Source organism: Gorilla gorilla, chromosome 16, assembly GCF_029281585.2.
Source record: "Gorilla gorilla gorilla isolate KB3781 chromosome 16, NHGRI_mGorGor1-v2.1_pri, whole genome shotgun sequence".
NCBI lineage: Eukaryota > Metazoa > Chordata > Mammalia > Primates > Hominidae > Gorilla > Gorilla gorilla.
The window spans coordinates 53019181-53035576 of record NC_073240.2 but is presented as its reverse complement, the minus strand read 5'-3'; the positions used below and the strand labels follow the sequence as shown (position 1 = coordinate 53035576).

Below are 16396 nucleotides of genomic sequence, written 5' to 3'. Positions count from 1 at the left end.
TGGGGTACAATGGTGCAGTCTCGGCTCACTGCAACCTCTGCCTCTGGGACTCAAGCAATTCTCCTGCCTCAGCCTCCCGAGCAGCTGGAATTACAGGCACATGCCACCGCCCCCAGCTAATTTTTGTATTTTTGGTAGAGATGGGGTTTCACCATGTTGCCCAGGCCAGTCTTGAACTCCTCACCTCAGGTGATCCACCCGCCTCTGTCTCCCAAAGTGCTGGGATTACAGGCATAAGCCACCATGTCCAGCCAAGACTTAGTGTCTTGATCTGTGAGTGGCAACGCACCTTACCTTTCATGACAACTCGTGAGGAAGTATATGTAAAAGTCCCCAGCACCAGGCCAAGCATATAGCAGGTGCATGGTAGCTGCTACTCCCTGCCTTCTAGCTCTCTACATTCCCAATTGTCCAAACCCTCACCATACTTTGAGTAAAACCATCTCTTCTTCCATGAAACCTTTTCTGATTGTTGGAGATCAGCAATTTGCAGCCATTTGCCCCCATGTTTCATACAACTTAGGTTATGTTTACAGATTTCCGCATCACGTTCCTCAGTCCCAGGGCCAAGACTGGGACGAGACGAGAGAGGCACTCACTCTTAGGGCCCTGCATGTGCCGGGTTGGCCCTGGACACTTAGCCTGTGCACAGACTTAGACGTTTTAGACAAAGCCCTCTGGAGTTTTGTGGTGAGGTAGAGTACCGTGTCCTCTCAAGGCGTTAATGGTGATGGCTGCCTGCTGTGCTGTGTGAAGTGGGCAGGTGGTAAGAGACTGGGGCCACTGCACCTCTTCCCTGTAACTCTCCGTTCAAGAGAGGGTACCTCAGCTCAAACTTTTCCTTCACCTTGCACAAGGTCATCAGGGACTTCTCTGTTTAGACACGCTAGGGCGAAGCTAGATGGCCTCATGAACGCTGTGGGTCTTTTCTCATATTGCGGTGGGCACTGGTGTTAAACTGCTTAGATATACCTTACCCAGTGTGACCTCGGGTGAGTTCCCTAACCTTCCTATGCCTTAGTTTCCTCCTCTGTGAGATGGGAACAATACTAGGATTCCTTCGGGTGGTTGTAGTGAGCATGAGAGGAGCTGATGCGTGGAAAATACCAAGGACAGTGCCTGAGGCAGTGTTCCCTTCGCCTTCCCCTCCTTTTCTGCTGCTGAGATCCCTCAGCTAGCAGCGAGATTACACCTGGAGAAGCACGAGGGGATGCATTTTGATTAAAAAGTCCCTTTCTTCTGCTCTTCTGCTGTGTCTTTCTCGTGTGATTCATCCACTGATCCCTGCCATTTGAGTGTTGCTATGATCCTTGCCCTCTGATGGGACGAACACCTTGGAATCAGGCTGTCCCTGGGACCTCAGGCTCTAGGAACTTGACCAGTGAGCTCCCCCTGGAAATCTGATTCAGGCTGGCATTGCTTTTGTGTGACAGCCTCACTAAGGATGATTACTTAATGCAGGTCTTGAGTTCTTTCTTTCGTATTATTGCTTTGGAGTTGTCGTCTCCCTTTTGTGTTTCTGGAAGGCCTGGGGTAGTTTAAGGGATTTAGTTATGGATCACAGAAAGTAGGGAGGAGTGCCAGAATGGAGGCTCCTGCACTTGGCGTTTTTAGTTGCTGCTCATGATCACTTACCTGTCATTATTGTGGTGGAGTATATTTCTAGGAGTATATTTCTGTTGGACACATCTGTCCTTTGGATGGAGGAGTTACCTCCGAATGGAAAGGCAGCAAGTGCCTGGACTCGGCTGGAGCTGGAGTCTTCCCTGTGTTCTTGGACTGAAATCTTTTGAGACTGATTTTATTTAATCTTTGTAGTAGAGGAGACTCTGGGCCAGGTGCAGTGGCTCATGCCTATAATCACAGCACTTTGGGAGGCCAAAGAGGGTGGACCACTTGAGCCCAGGCATTCAAGACCAGCCTGGGCAACATGGCAAAACCCCCTCTCTACAAAAAATTAGCTGGGCATGGTGGCGCACATTTATAGTCCTAGCTACTCAGGAGGCGGAGGCGGGAGGATTTCTTGAGCCTAGGAGGTCGAGGCTGCAGTGAGCCATGATCACGCCACTGCTCTCCAGCCTGGACAACAGAGTGAGACCTTGTCTCAAAAAAAAAAAAAAAAAATTTAGGTTTTGAAATTGTTAAAGAACATGACCTACCTGCTAATGAAAACTCCAGGTATCCTCAAGTGAGGGGTCATTGGCTTCCATTCCAGTGTCCATTCCAGGGTGGACCAGGCAGCCTGCCTGGTGTGAATGAGCCTGCCTGCCAGCCCGAGCGCATCTCTCAGCTGCTTAAGTCACCACAGTGTCATTAACACACACTGGGGGGATCCCGACCTGGCAAAACCGGGCTCACAGCGTGCGGGTCTACCCTGTGATTTACAGGGTTTGAACACAGTCCTTTCTAGCAGCTGGTTTTCTTTCTTTTTGGCTCCAGGAAATGTGCTAATCCCCTCATGGTGACTGAATATGGTATGTAGTCATAATTTGTATTCTACTTACTGCAATCAAAGTCCCAATGGGAAACATGGGGCAGGCTCACAACAGAATACAAGAGGGAGGGGTTATTTATTATTTACAACTACAGAGGGTGAGTGGAGTCTAGGGGAGCTATTAATACAAGGGGCAGTGGGCACCTGGGGGGCAGCAGCAGAACTGTTCACTGCTCTTTCCCATGTGGGCATCCAAGTGTTTCTGGAGCCTAGAAGGAGAGTTGGGTAAAGTCAGCCCCAGAGGAGCGGTGACCTTCTGTCAGTCAGGCCATGCAGCCAGTTGGAGGCAGCTTCGCAGGGAAGGGGGCTGGGGAGGACACACTCGGAACCTTCTCCGCTCCTCTCTCTGCTCTCCTGCCAGGGCTCCCCGTGAATCAAACCCAACCAAAGGCCAGAGGGCATGAAAGGCCATCGCCTTGGTTTATACCAAGTCCCCTGGGGCAGAGAGCAGAGAATCTGGAGGGGCAAACGGAATCCCTCCAGCAATCCCACCTAAAAAATAATTCAGGGATTCAGAGAGCTTGTGAGCAAAAAGAAAAATGAAAAACATTCAAAATCAAGCACAGAATCAAGGCAAGATGACTCTCCGAGGAACCTAATGTGAAATGATTACTGGGATATTAATTTTTGTGTTGAACTTCCTAGCAGCCATGGCAAAGGGGAAACCTGTGTATAGACACATATGGTATGTGTCTACAGAGGTCGACTAGAAGGAACAGTGCCCCAGATGCCCCTGGGGTCCACTTCATGTTCCTGTCCCAGAGCTTGGCACTGATGCTACCTGCATATCTTGAATGAATCCAGGTGCCCATCTTACTAGTTAGAGAAGAGATGCAGTATTCTAATCTGGGAAAATGTTTGTTTTTAGGTTTCAAGGAGGATTTTCAGATGGACGTTTTTAAAATCCTGGCAGCCATCCTACATCTGGGCAACGTGCAGATCACCGCGGTGGGCAACGAGAGGTCCTCAGTTAGTGTGAGATGCTCGTTTGTTTTACTTTTCCTTTGTCTAAGGGTCATAGTGGAACTGGCTCGCAGCTGACCTGCCTTTGCTTTTTAGCACCAGATATAGTCGGCCTCCTGGGTAGACTGGTTTAACAGGAGGCAGGCGGCAAGGGTTTCCAGGGCTTGCCTTCAAAGAGTAAAGCCTCCTCACCTTGCAGCAGTAGAGGAGGGGAAATGGATCTCCTGTGTGCTTTTCTTTTATTCAAAAAGTATATATGAAGCACCTACTAAGTGCCACGGACTGTCATAGCATCTGGGGAAACAGCAGTGAACAAAACAAAGCAAGAAGCCCTTCAGAGAGCTTATGATCAGGGGTGGGGAGGAGACACAACGAGCAAATATGGGCTCCGGCAGCTGACGGCTGGCACAGAGGAAAGTAAAGCAGAGGGGGCATGCAGAGGCGCTGTGTCTTTCATGTGGGGTGGTCAGAGAAAGACTTTCTGAGAAGGTGGTGGGCGGCGGCCTGCAGGGGATGAAGAAGCAGGTTGTGCCTGTGGATGGGGGAAGAACAGCAAGTGCAGAAACCCGCAGGCAGGAGACGTCATTTGAAAAACAGCACGAAGGTCCATGTATCCAGAGGGTGAGTGACAGGGAGGGTGTGGATGAGACCAGAGCGGGGAGGGGGATTGCAGACCACGTAGGACCTTAAGGGCACTGGGTAGTTTTCAGCAGAAGGACACCCACTACCTCCTTACACCTGCTTGAATCAGACATCAGTGGTGCTGGCTTCCTGGGAATGTATTGTAAGTTTTGTGAAAGATTTCTTTTTTTAATGGACACAAGTTAATTTGATGTGTGTTTCTTCTATGACACATACTATGAGTAGTGATTCTTGGGGGAGGGGTATGTGTTTAATTAGTCTCATCAATGTCCATGTAAAGAAGAAAACAAACACAAGTAAAAAATGTTTCTATGAAACACAGAATCTGCACACCTGTAAAGCTTTGCATTAACAATAACATGTCTGTCCTAGTCAACTCAGACTGCCATATCAAAATGCCACAGGCTGAGTGGCTTAAACAATAGACATTTGTTTCCTCACCGTTCTAGAGGCTGGAAGTGGTCGGTTCTGGTGAGGACTTTCTGCCTGGCTCCTAGACAGCCACCTTCTCATTGTGTCCTCATGGTGGAGAGAGAGCAGACACTGTGACGCCTCTTACGAGAACACTAATCCCATCATGGCAGGCCTCACCTTCTCAACTTTAGCCAACCCTGATTACCTCCCAAAGGCCCCATCTCCAAATATGGTCGTGTTGGGGGTTAGGACTTCAACATATGAGTTTTGGAGGGACACAAATATTCGTCTGTAACAATGTCTGTTTTCATGTCCGTCAAATAACTGTTGGGAATAGTTGATCATTTTGTGTAACCGGTGAGTTCTTGGCTGTCTGCTACCAACGGTTTGGGGAGAGAGCAGAGCTGAGTGGAGCATGAGCTCCTGGGCTTAGCGTTTTAGGCCTTTTGTCATGACCAGGAAGTAATTCTCCTTCCTCTCCTCCAGCTTTCACCTCAGCGTCCATCTCATCCTGCCTGCAGTGTCCAGACCTCCCAGAATGAGTCAATTCCCCAAGTGGGAAAGCAGGGAGAGAGGTGACGAGAGGCCTGGGAGAGAGTGTGGTGTGTCTGAAGTGGCAGATCCCCCTCTGTTGCCTTGCTCAGTTACCTCAGAGAAGCTGGGCTTCTGCCCTTTTTTCCCCAAACCCCCGTAGATTAAAAATGTGATTTCTCCCCAACAAATGCCATCACACTGAGCCCTCTCCTGTGAAGCTTCTTATTAAGATAGCATTTTGGAGGAGGAATTAAAATTGATTGACTGAAAATCCTTTGGAAAGTCTTCTAAGAATATTTGTAGAAAATTCCCAGTCCTATAATTATTGGTCCTAGATTTGGGATCCATCTCCACCCATTTGTATCAGGAACTTGAAATGTTGGACACGTTAAATTTGGACGAAGCCATCTGACTTTTTGAAAAGCTGCTGCCCCTTTGCATTTTTTTCCCATAGCAGCACCTGCAGCTGAATTATTTTTGACTCAGAAGGTTTCATTCTTTCTTAGAAGGAAGGAAACCAAATGCCACCACCAGTCCCTTCCCTTACGAGGTCAGGCACGTCAAAGCCAGCTCTGTGTTACTGTGATATTGGTCAGCAGAGGGTGTGGGTAGAGCGCAGGGAGGGGCAGGACTGTTTCCATGGCTTCCTCCACTGTGTCCTGAGGCTTTTTAGTGCAATCATGTAGATTTCCTGGTGGGCTGGAATGGTGCCCGCAGGGGAGCCTGCCTTGGGAGTTCTCCTGCCTGAGAGAGGAGCTGGGAGTCACATCCTTGCCTGAGGACAGGAGCCCTTTGTCCACACCGGCTGAAGGGAAATGGGAGCACCTCTTACCTTTTTTCATCTGCTGACCAGCGGGGCAGCTCTCATGCCCGGGCTTGTGGGAGAAGCAAGATTTCACTTTGTGTATTCAGGAAAAGTCCCACCCCAGCCGTCGTGTCAGCTGAGGCACTAGCTCAGCCATGGGACTCCCACCAGCTTCTGCCTGGCAGCAACACCTGGGTACCTCCTGGACCAACCATCCAGGCAAACCCCTGGCCACACGAGGTGGGGCAGGGTGAATGCACACTCTGACAAGTGGCCCAGGATGGTTCAAAGGGAAGAGAGAGGGCTGCATCCACATCCACAGGAATAGGGCAGGGTCTAGAGAGGGTGGCCTCTATGGCCTTAGTCACTGCTGACATTCTTTGGTTAAAATGAAAAATCAACATGGGACGCAGCCCTGGACTCCCTGGCATTGCTGCAGGGGTGGTCTGCCAAGGGCCAGGTGCAGGACCCGTGCTGCTGTAGCCCCCTTGGTCTACTCCCAGGTCTATCTCCACCTCCTGAGGCTGGGCATCCTTGTGCCAGCTACTACTCAGCTCTTGCATAGGCCTGAGTGTGGGCACGGGGGCCTTGGCCGGGTGGGATTGTGTGTCTTTGCATGGCTGGGCCACCTGACGGGGCTTGTGCTTGTTTTTGAAGGAGGATGACAGTCACCTGAAGGTGTTCTGTGAGCTCCTGGGCCTGGAGAGTGGCAGAGTTGCTCAGTGGCTATGCAATCGCAAAATCGTCACAAGCTCTGAGACGGTGGTAAAACCCATGACCAGGCCTCAGGCTGTCAACGCCAGGGATGCACTGGCGAAAAAGATCTATGCTCACCTGTTCGACTTCATTGTGGAGAGAATTAACCAAGCGTTGCAGTTTTCAGGCAAGCAGCACACTTTTATTGGTGTTTTGGACATTTATGGGTAAGATTCTCTTCAGTGAGCCTGTCTTTCCTCCTTTAAATGTTGAGAGCCCCATGGTTTTTAGATCATTTTGTTCTGGTTCTTTTGTATTTCACATGATTAGAAAGATAACATTCTCTGCTTTTGCCCCTATAGATGCTAAGTACACTCTCCTGGGCTATGGTGCCATTTATTCAAAGTGCATTAAAGAGATGCTGAATTAGGAATGACCAATGTCAAGAGCTTAATGTGTGCCAGCTCTGAGGCTGCTTGGCTTCCATGGGCTTTCTCACTTAATTCTTAAACAACCTTATAACTATCCCCGTTTTAGAGCTGCAACAACCAAGGCTTAGAAAGACTCAATAACTTGGTCACAATTGCTCCGCTGGTGGGAGAACCGAGCACAGTTGTGAGGCTCGTGCTTCTGCTTTTCCCACCAAAGGCCCCTGAGGTGTGGAGCCCCGAGGTCCCTTCCCATTCGAATCACTGGGGATGACAAGTCACCTAGGCTTGCACCTTGCCCAAGCCCAGCGGCCAGAGGTGGACTGAACCCAGGTCTCTGATCAACCACCCCCCTACCCCAATCCTTTTCCGTTCTTGGGTGAGAAGGTCTTGGATTTTCCCCAGCCCTCCTCCAGGAGGTCTTACCCTTCATCCCACCCTGGAGTTGGGTTCTTTTTCATTCTCTCTGCCTGGTCCTCCTTTTCTAAACCCCGGGCTCAGCTCATGCTGAAACTGCTATGGAGTAACCAGAGTGGAAGCTGGCATGGAGGGCTCTGCGGAGATTGTTATCCCTCAGGCTTTTCTAGCAGCTGGCCCCAGTGCCCAGCCCTTGCCCCTCTCCTGGGACCCACCCTGGTTTCTTAACAGGAGAAGGGGAAGATTGACCCATGAAAGGCATCCTGGAGTGTTCCACCTGGATTGGGGGATCTTCCCCACACCATGGCAAAAAGCAGCTCAACCCCATTCCCCATGCAAAGGGGAGAGCCGAGCCCTGGCCTTCACGGCCCTGCTGCTGCCTCCTGGGGAGGAGGGGGACAGGGCCACACCACGCTGTTGGACTTGCACCCAGGTGGAGAGGCAGCTTTTCCCATAGCTGTCAAATGGGAGACAGTGCCTCAAGGGAGCTGCTTTGTTTAATTTAGATCCTAAGTTAATACATATGGCTCCCAATTAATAGTACATGTCAACAGTTATAAAATGCTTAATACATTACTGGGATAGCCTAGTCAATTATTTACCTTGTCTTCTTCCCAGAAAGTGTTTGAGCAGCCAGTTAAAAACTTAAGTGAACTTTTAAAAATGGATAGTCCTCATTAAAAATAGTCCTGTTTCATTGTGGTGGAAATACGTAATTATTCTGTTATTCCCTGTTCTTTTGGGTGTTTTTAAAATGTATTTTTAAATGACAGTCCTTTATTTTAACAGTATATTATTTCTTTCTTTCTTTCTTTTTTTTGAGACGGAGTCTTGCTCTGTTGCCCAGGCTGGAGTGCAGTGGCACCATCTCGGCTCACTGCAACCTCTGCCTCCCAGGTTCAAGCGATTCTCCTGTCTCAGCCTCCTGGGTAGCTGGGACTACAGGCACCTGCCACTACGCCTGGCTGATTTTTTTTATTTTTAGTAGAGACTGGGTTTCACCGTATTAGCCAGGATGGTCTCGATCTCCTGACCTTGTGATCTGTCCACCTCGGCCTCCCAAAGTGCTGGGATTACAGGCGTGAGCCACTGCACCCGGCCATTATTTCATATTTTTATCTAACAGATGTTTATGTCCCAGGCACTGTGTTGGAGGCAGTGGTTGAACAGCATAGATGTACAGCTCCTGCCACCGTGGGACTGAGACTGGTGAGGGCAGCAGGCTGGCAGTAGAGGTTAGGATGAGTCCTGGGAAGGGAGGAAGGTGTGCTGGAGGTTAGCAGGGGGTGGGGACAGAGCAAGGGCAGCCATGTGCAAGGAGTAGTGAGCTGGACGGTGGCCCCCAGGCAGGATCCAGAACCACTGTAATAAGGAATTTGAATTTTTCAGCTATATGGAAAAGCCTGAGACAAGAGTATTTATAAATTCACAAAGACTTGTTAGAGTAAATTATTTTAAGATTCCTCTCAAAAATTCTAACAATAGCCTGTTTGCTGCCACCCTTGAGTTCATGATACGCCTCCAAAAAAATCAGCTTTCCTCTAGGCAGCAGGGCTGCAGCCTGGGGCCAAGCCTTTCCCGCCCCCTCCAGCAGCCTCGCTTCTAGGCTAACCCTCGCCTAGGCATACCTGCAACTTTTGAGAAAGCTCTTTTTGACTTGGAAATAAGGAAGCCTCAAAGGAAGACTTAGCATCTTTGAAAGCAAGTAAAGCTTAAGCTGTGAGCTTCAAGGTCTAAGCTGAGAGTGAATGAAGGCTGGTGACTTCCCAGCCTGTCGTGTATTTATGTTCTTTGGACCCAGAGTTGGAAAAACCTGGGTCTGGGGGTCAGACCCCTGGGAATGAGCTCCGTAGCATACCAGTTACGTGACCTCAAGAAAGTCACAGAACCTCTCCAAGCCTTAGTTTCTGCATCTACAAGATGGGGCCTCTCTTGTAGGGTGATTTTGAACATATGATGGAAGAAATTATGCAGGTACCTTGAAAACCATAAGCATGGTTCCAGTGTGAAGTGTTTTCATAGCCACTGTGCCTCTAGCATTTTAAGTCACAGATCTAGGTCTTTCCATGGGTCCTAAACTTCAGATTTTTGTGCCCCAAAATAATGCATTGATGTTTGACATTTTGCCAGGTTCTAGAAAGCCCTGCCCTTGGCCCCAGCTGTGAGCTGCAGAGCTCAGTGAGACCCTTTTGAATCTTCCCCCAGGCCCAGCCCTGGCCTTACTTCCATGAGCAGACCAGCCTCCGAATCTCTGAGCCACCAAGGCTGCGTGTGGAATGGGGCTGTCAGAGCTGCTATGAGTCACCCTGGAGCTGTCTAGAGGACAGTCCAGGTTCTTACCCTGCCCAGGAATTCCAGATTGAGCCAAACCAGCTCAGTCAAGTGAGACTCCCAGGGGACCTGTGGTAGGAGCTGGCAGGAACCTCTCAGGATTAGAGCGATTAAGAACAAAGCTTTGGAGGCACCAAGCACGGGGGTCGAATTGCATTTCTGGCACCACTTGCTGGCTGTTGGTCCTCACCATGGTCACTCCTCTGACCCTCGTGTGTGACAGTGGAGTCACAGGAGCCCTTCACATAGGGCTGTGTTAGGGTTATAGGAGGTGACGTGCATAAATGCTGACACCTTAAAAGTGCTCAGCAAGCTGCCTTCCAGCAGGAGCTCATCTGGCCAAGTGGTAAATTTGGTGCCTCTGTTTTGTTCGGCCCACGCCATGTTTTGCAGAGTGGGATTATTCACTTAAAAGTCCCAGTTTTCTGACTTTTCTTAAGAATCAATTAATCTAACATCCTGGGCCGCATTCATCCATGGCTACATCCGGAAGGAGCTGAGTAGCAGCTGCCTCCCCAAGGGCTCCTCTCAGTTCTTGAGCTTGCAACTCCAAGGCAACTGCAGAGGCAGCTGATGAAAGTCTGAATATGGAAGCCAGCCATGTCTGTCTCGTCCCTGATGGGGTGTGCTGGGCTGTAGGATATGAAATGACTTTGCCCTTTTCCTCTAGGAACTATGAAAGCACCCCTTAGGGAGGCAAAATCGTGCTGCAATTGTGCTGCTCCTCCCCTCAACAGACAAGGAGAGAACAGGAAACCACATTGCCTTCTCATTGGAGGCACAGGCATCACAGTCAGGCAGCTTCGCAGCTAAGTTCTGACACAAACTGTGTTACCTTTGGCAAGTTTCTTAACCTCTCGGGCTTATTTTCTGACCTATAAAGTCAGAATAATAATTGCCAATATCACTGTTGTTGTGCGGACTACACCATATGGTGACATGCTTATTTTAATGCCTGGCTTGAGGTAGGTGTTTTATACCTACCAGATTTCTTCCAGGGGACAACCAGGAAAAGGGTTATTTATAAACTGACTACTAGGATATCATTAAAACCAGAAGCTTTGAGGGGTATTTAAAACTTGTAGAAGACATAGCAAACGTTTAAGCTTTTAAGTGTCAAAAAATATCTATAAACAAATGCATATGTCTTGCTTCAGGTTATATTTTAACTTGTTTAAATTGCATTTCAGTTTTGAAACCTTTGATGTGAACAGCTTTGAACAATTTTGCATCAATTACGCTAATGAAAAACTGCAACAGCAGTTTAACATGGTAGGTGACCTTTCTGCCTTCTTGACTAGTTCTCAGCCGTGTGTGTGTGTGTGTGTGTGTGTGTGTGTGTTCGTGGAAAGAGGCATTCTTCCTTCTTGAGGTTGCAAATTTTTATGCAAGGAGCCTCACGCTGGGTCACTGCACCACCTTGTGGCCAAATCTTGAAATCACACCCTCTCATCTATTTCATCTTTTTTGAATCACCTGCCAATGTGTGAGCCTCACTGCCCTTCTTGGATACAGACCCTCTGTGCAGCCAGGCAAAACTAGTTGGTTGCCTGAGGCCTCCACTTTCTTTCGAGCCTCTCTGTCTTTGCACGTGCTGCTTTCTCTGCCTTAACCCACGTGCTCCTGTTATTTCCCCATTGCTTTATCTTCACGTGGCCAGCTCCAGCTTGTGTTTTGAGATCCAGCTTCCCTGAGAGCCTCCTGCAATACCTCCTGGCCTCTTCCTATGTGCTTCCTTATCGCAGGCCTGTCACATGGAATTATCATCATTTGCATGCAAGTTTCCAAATAGACTTGGTCACCTGGAGAGGCCAGGACTGGCATTCTTTGTCTCTCTCAGCCCAGTGCTTATCTCGGCACATGCAGCACTAAACAGCAGATGGCCAGTGGATTATGAGAATGAGTTTCTCCAACCTTAATTTAGAACAAGACATATATGGTACCTTCCTAACTAACAATAAGATCAAATGTATCCTCCCATGGAAACAGACAGGAGATGGATTCCAATTTTTTTTTTCCACTGGGAAGATTTGTTTATTCAAAAGACGTTTTTGAGTGTATACTGTGTATACCAGGTACCAAGTTAAGTGCTGAGATAGAAAGATGAATAAGACAATTTAAAAAATGTTGACTAAATGCTACTTGTGGCTGTTTGGGCATTTATTATTGCTATGTGTATTGAATACAATTTCAACCTCTTAAATCAGTTCCCTAGATGCAAGAACTTTATTGAATTCACTTTTGAATTCCCAACAGTACTGACGCCTTTCTGCTCCTAACAGAAGTCGATGAAATTAAAAGTTGATTGGACATCTTTCTACATTGGCCCTACCATGAAACTGCTCTCATATTTTTTTTTATAATTGCCTCCTTAACATTTATATTTGGCTCTGTTTCTGAAAAGCCATGAAAGCTAAAATGCTTTACTAACTCACATTTTCCTTTTAGCTTACATCCTAAACTTTGGCTACATGTTCATGGGAAGAATGGTGATTCCAGTTCATAATAGAAATCACACTTTAATACCCTAACAGTTACTCCAAGGAAAGGTTATACCTTTGTTAGTGTCCAGTCTTATGCTCCCTCAGAACCCCTGAGGAAAACATAGCATGACGTCTTGGAGAGCGTGGGCTTTGGCTCAGACTAAATTGGGTTTGAATCTCAGCTCTACCACCTCCCTCTGGGACCTTGGGCTCTCTGAGCCTCTGTTTACTTGTTTTAAAAATGAGTCATCATTACACATTGTATGTATGTGTCAGAATATCACATGTACCACAAAACTATGTACAACTATTATGTATCAATTTAAAAAGAGTCAATAATAACTGTCTAATATTGTGAGAAGACCTAACATTGAATCCTACTCAGTAGAAGTTTCTTTTTTTTTTGGCCCAGAATTAATTCATGTATAACCATTAAATTTCATTCCATTGTAAATTTCTATTTTTTTAGCATTTGCAAGGCTTTCCTGGAAGTTTAACATTAATAACTACAGCTGAGGTTTATTCCCAGTTCTTATTCAGTATAACTCACCTGAAGTCAAACTCTCTGTGGCTGCTACCCTGTCCCCTGGCTGCAATGGCGTGCTGCTCCCCAACATGTCCACCTTAACCTCAAAGTGACACTTATACCAGATGTCTTGCCAAAAATCACAAATCAGAGGCTGTAATTCTATTTTTTTTTTTTTGCTTTTGTTCTCCTCTCCTGTTCTTCTTCCTCTTCCACTTCCTCCTCCTTTTCTTCCTTTTTTCTCTTCTCCTTTTTCTGAGTCATCCATCAATGTGTAGATCCTCCCAGGAGGGGTAGTATCTTCAATTGTCGGCACAGAAAGCTTTGGGTAGGACTCTCCTGATCTCCAGTCCCCCTCTTATGGCTGCCACTGGGCCTATGAGCTCCACAGGGAGCTCAGCAGTAGCAAGTGTAGAAGTGCAGGTGCCACCTTCTCCTCTCAGCCCGCTTACCCTCCACGTGACTTTCTGTGGTCAAGTCATGCCATGGACCCCATGTCCTGAGCCTGACATTCATCCTGACCTCTTCCCTCCTCTTCCTCCTCCCTGAGTCCCAGCCATCAAGAGCATCGGGCTGAGTCCTCATTGGTCTCACTGCCTCCGGTTCTTCCCTCCTCTGAGCTATCCTCCAGGTCTCATCATAACCCCTCCACCCTCCAGCGGGTCCTCACTGCTCCTAGAAAAAGGCCATAGGCCCAGAATTCTCTAGGGAGGGTGTGAAGGTCTCGGGTGATTTGACTGTACCATTCTTTGCCACCACATTGCCTGCTGTCCTCCTGTAATTTCTAACCTGCTTGAGGTGCGTTTCTCAAGCACCCATTGAGCTTTCATGTGGTTCCCACTGAGATTCCTCATAGGAGGGTTTTCTTGATGCCCCACCCCACCCCACCCTACCCCACCTCACCACCTGCCAGCCAAACTTTCTTTCATCCTCCATGGTAAGCCTGAGTACATCCTCTGGGAAGCCTCCTTGATACCCTTACAGCCCAAGTAAGTAGTGCACAAAGATCTCTAAGCAGTGGGCTTCTCCCACCGGCCCCGCAGCTAGCATTCTCAGGTAGCTGGCTCCATCCAGCCAGGCTGCATTAGGCCAAAGAGGCTGGATCTGTCCTTGGATAGCTGCTAGCAGGAAGGGGCTGTAGGACCACACTGAGTACCATGTGGTGCTGGTGGTGACACAGGCTGGCCCAAGCCATGTCCTAGGAGGTAGAGACCCACTCAGACTAGGTGGGAGGATGACAGCTAGACTCGCTTTAGGAACTCGGCGGTATTGATCACGGTATGGGCCTTGTCTATACTTCAGGGTCCTTCTTTTTAAACATAAATATTACAGATCAACCATTTACATTTTCCAAATGCTTACATCCTGCTCTTTGGAAACATATTTTAATATTCTGTTTTACTTTCTGTATTAACTTTGGATTCCCAGCATGTCTTCAAACTGGAACAAGAAGAATACATGAAGGAAGATATACCTTGGACGCTGATAGATTTTTATGACAATCAACCAGTTATTGACCTGATTGAAGCAAAAATGGGAATTCTGGAGTTACTGGATGAAGAATGTTTGGTAACTTTTAAGAATAATTGTTTTTTTCAGCTTTTAAGTAGTAACAGATGAGCATTTTGCAAAGCAGTTTTTTTGAAGTGTGCTTGTGAAGTCCTGATGTTTATCCAATTGGTTGGATGGATATTAATGCTGGGACAGCATCCACAGCAGGGACCCCAGAGGGCCCGCTGGGCCTTTTGCCCTCAGCCTGTGTAGACCACGCTTGGGGAGCTGCACCACCTCTTTTAGCTGACGTCCAGCATGGAGGCTGTTCCAAAGTGTATGTAGAAACGTGCGTGGAAACAGCAAGTGACTCCACTCAAGTTGTCGGTGACTAATAAGAATTGAGTTTTCTTTTACATCCTGATTCTTGTGAGTCATCAAGAAAAATCAACATCGTATGATTCACCAGAAGAGCTTTCTAGAGTTTTCTTCTTACCATTTCCCTCTGGGAAACTCTGAAGTAGGCCAGCCTGGCAGTGTCTCTCATGGGGGCACAAGAACAAATAATCCCAAAGTGAGGATTAATAAGGTTTTGGGGTTAAAGGATTTTTTTTTTTTTTGAGATGGAGTCTTGCTCTATCACCCAGGCTGGAGTGCAGTGGTGCCATCTCGGCTCACTGCAACCTCCGCTTCCTGAGTTCAAGTGATTCTCCTGTTTCAGCCTCCGTAGTAGCTGGAATTATAGGCGCACACCACCATGCCCAGCTAATGTTTTGTATTTTTAGTAGAGACGGGGTTTCACCGTGTTAGCCAGGGTGGTCTCGATCTCTTGACCTCGTGATCCGCCTGCCTCGGCCTCCCAAAGTGCTGGGATTACAGGCATGAGCCACTGTGCCCGGCCAATTTTTGTATTTTTAGTAGAGATGGGGTTTCCATCTCAAAAAAAAAAAAAAATCACATGTATCAAGAACAGATTTCACAACTAGCTTAGTACAAGGAGTATGCCCTTATTTCAAGGAGTGAGTTAATTAGGAAGTAAAATAAGAAAAACTATTTTCCTGAGGCAGGGGAAGGGGAGGACTCTCTATTCAGGTGCCAGTCTTTTCCCATTCACCTGTGAATAAAGGTCATGTTCATGTAATGGAACCCACACTATTTTTTCCTGAACCTTTAGACTTCTTTGGGAAGAAATAAAATACTGCCTATTTTATAGAAATAAAATTCTTCATTCTAAAGTCATTGTGTGACCATTTCTTTTTAAAGTTTTGTTCTTCTAAAGGGACATTGATGTATCCATTAAAATATCACGTCAAATACCCCACAAATATATATAATTGTTATTTGTCAATTAATAATAATTTTTAAAGTGCCCTAAAGATTAAGATCAAGGATAAATTAATGCCTAAAGTTGCTTTTTTAAAAGCCTCTAAGGCCAGGCGCAGTGGCTCTTGCCTGTAACCCCAGCACTTTGGGGAGGCCAAGGTGGGTGGATTACCTGATGTTAGGAGTTGGAGACCAGCCTGGCCAGCATGGTGAAACCCCGTCTCTACTAAAAATACAAAAATTAGCCAGGCATGGTAGCAGGCACTTGTAATCCCAGCTACTTAGGAGACCGAGGCAGGAGAATCGCTTGAACCCAGGAGGCAGAGGTTGCAGTGAGCCAAGATCGCGCCATCACACTCCAGACTGGGTGGAAGAGCCAGACTCCATCTCAAAAATAAATAAATGAATGAATGAATAAATAAATAAATAAATAAAAAGCCTCTAACTGAGAGCAGTTCACTAAGTGCCAAATCACCTTGGTTTCTTAGAATTAGTGCTTTTCCTCACCTGTATGAATCTCTGGTTTTCTTACTTGCTATTTGGTTTATTTTTCTTTTCCAGTTACCACATGGAACTGATGAAAACTGGCTTCAAAAGCTGTATAATAATTTTGTCAACAGGAACCCTTTGTTTGAAAAGCCTAGAATGTCAAACACATCCTTTGTCATCCAGCACTTTGCTGATAAGGTACTGCGAAGGTCGCCATCAATGCTGTCAACCCCGGAACCCGTACAGCCTCCAGAAGGAGTAGGCAGGCCAGGAATGTTTCTGATCAGATTCAAGTCATACTTAACATGTAGCTTTGATGAGTGTGTGTTTAACAGTTCCTGATTTGTTTCTGTGGCGAGA

General features: G+C 47.2%; 1 protein-coding gene across 7 annotated transcripts in view; it reads left to right on the top strand.

Moving 5' to 3' along the window:
* The window catches only part of MYO5C (myosin VC), a 102354-nt gene that overhangs the window by 26511 nt on the left and 59447 nt on the right, over positions 1–16396 (top strand). For all 7 annotated transcript variants that reach the window (XM_019010947.4, XM_055363030.2, XM_055363028.2 and 4 more), the window contains 5 exons: positions 3363–3469; positions 6510–6775; positions 10915–10996; positions 14162–14302; positions 16109–16234. In XM_019010947.4, the coding sequence (XP_018866492.3) occupies positions 3363–3469; positions 6510–6775; positions 10915–10996; positions 14162–14302; positions 16109–16234 (722 nt within the window). The remainder of the gene's footprint in view (positions 1–3362; positions 3470–6509; positions 6776–10914; positions 10997–14161; positions 14303–16108; positions 16235–16396) is intronic.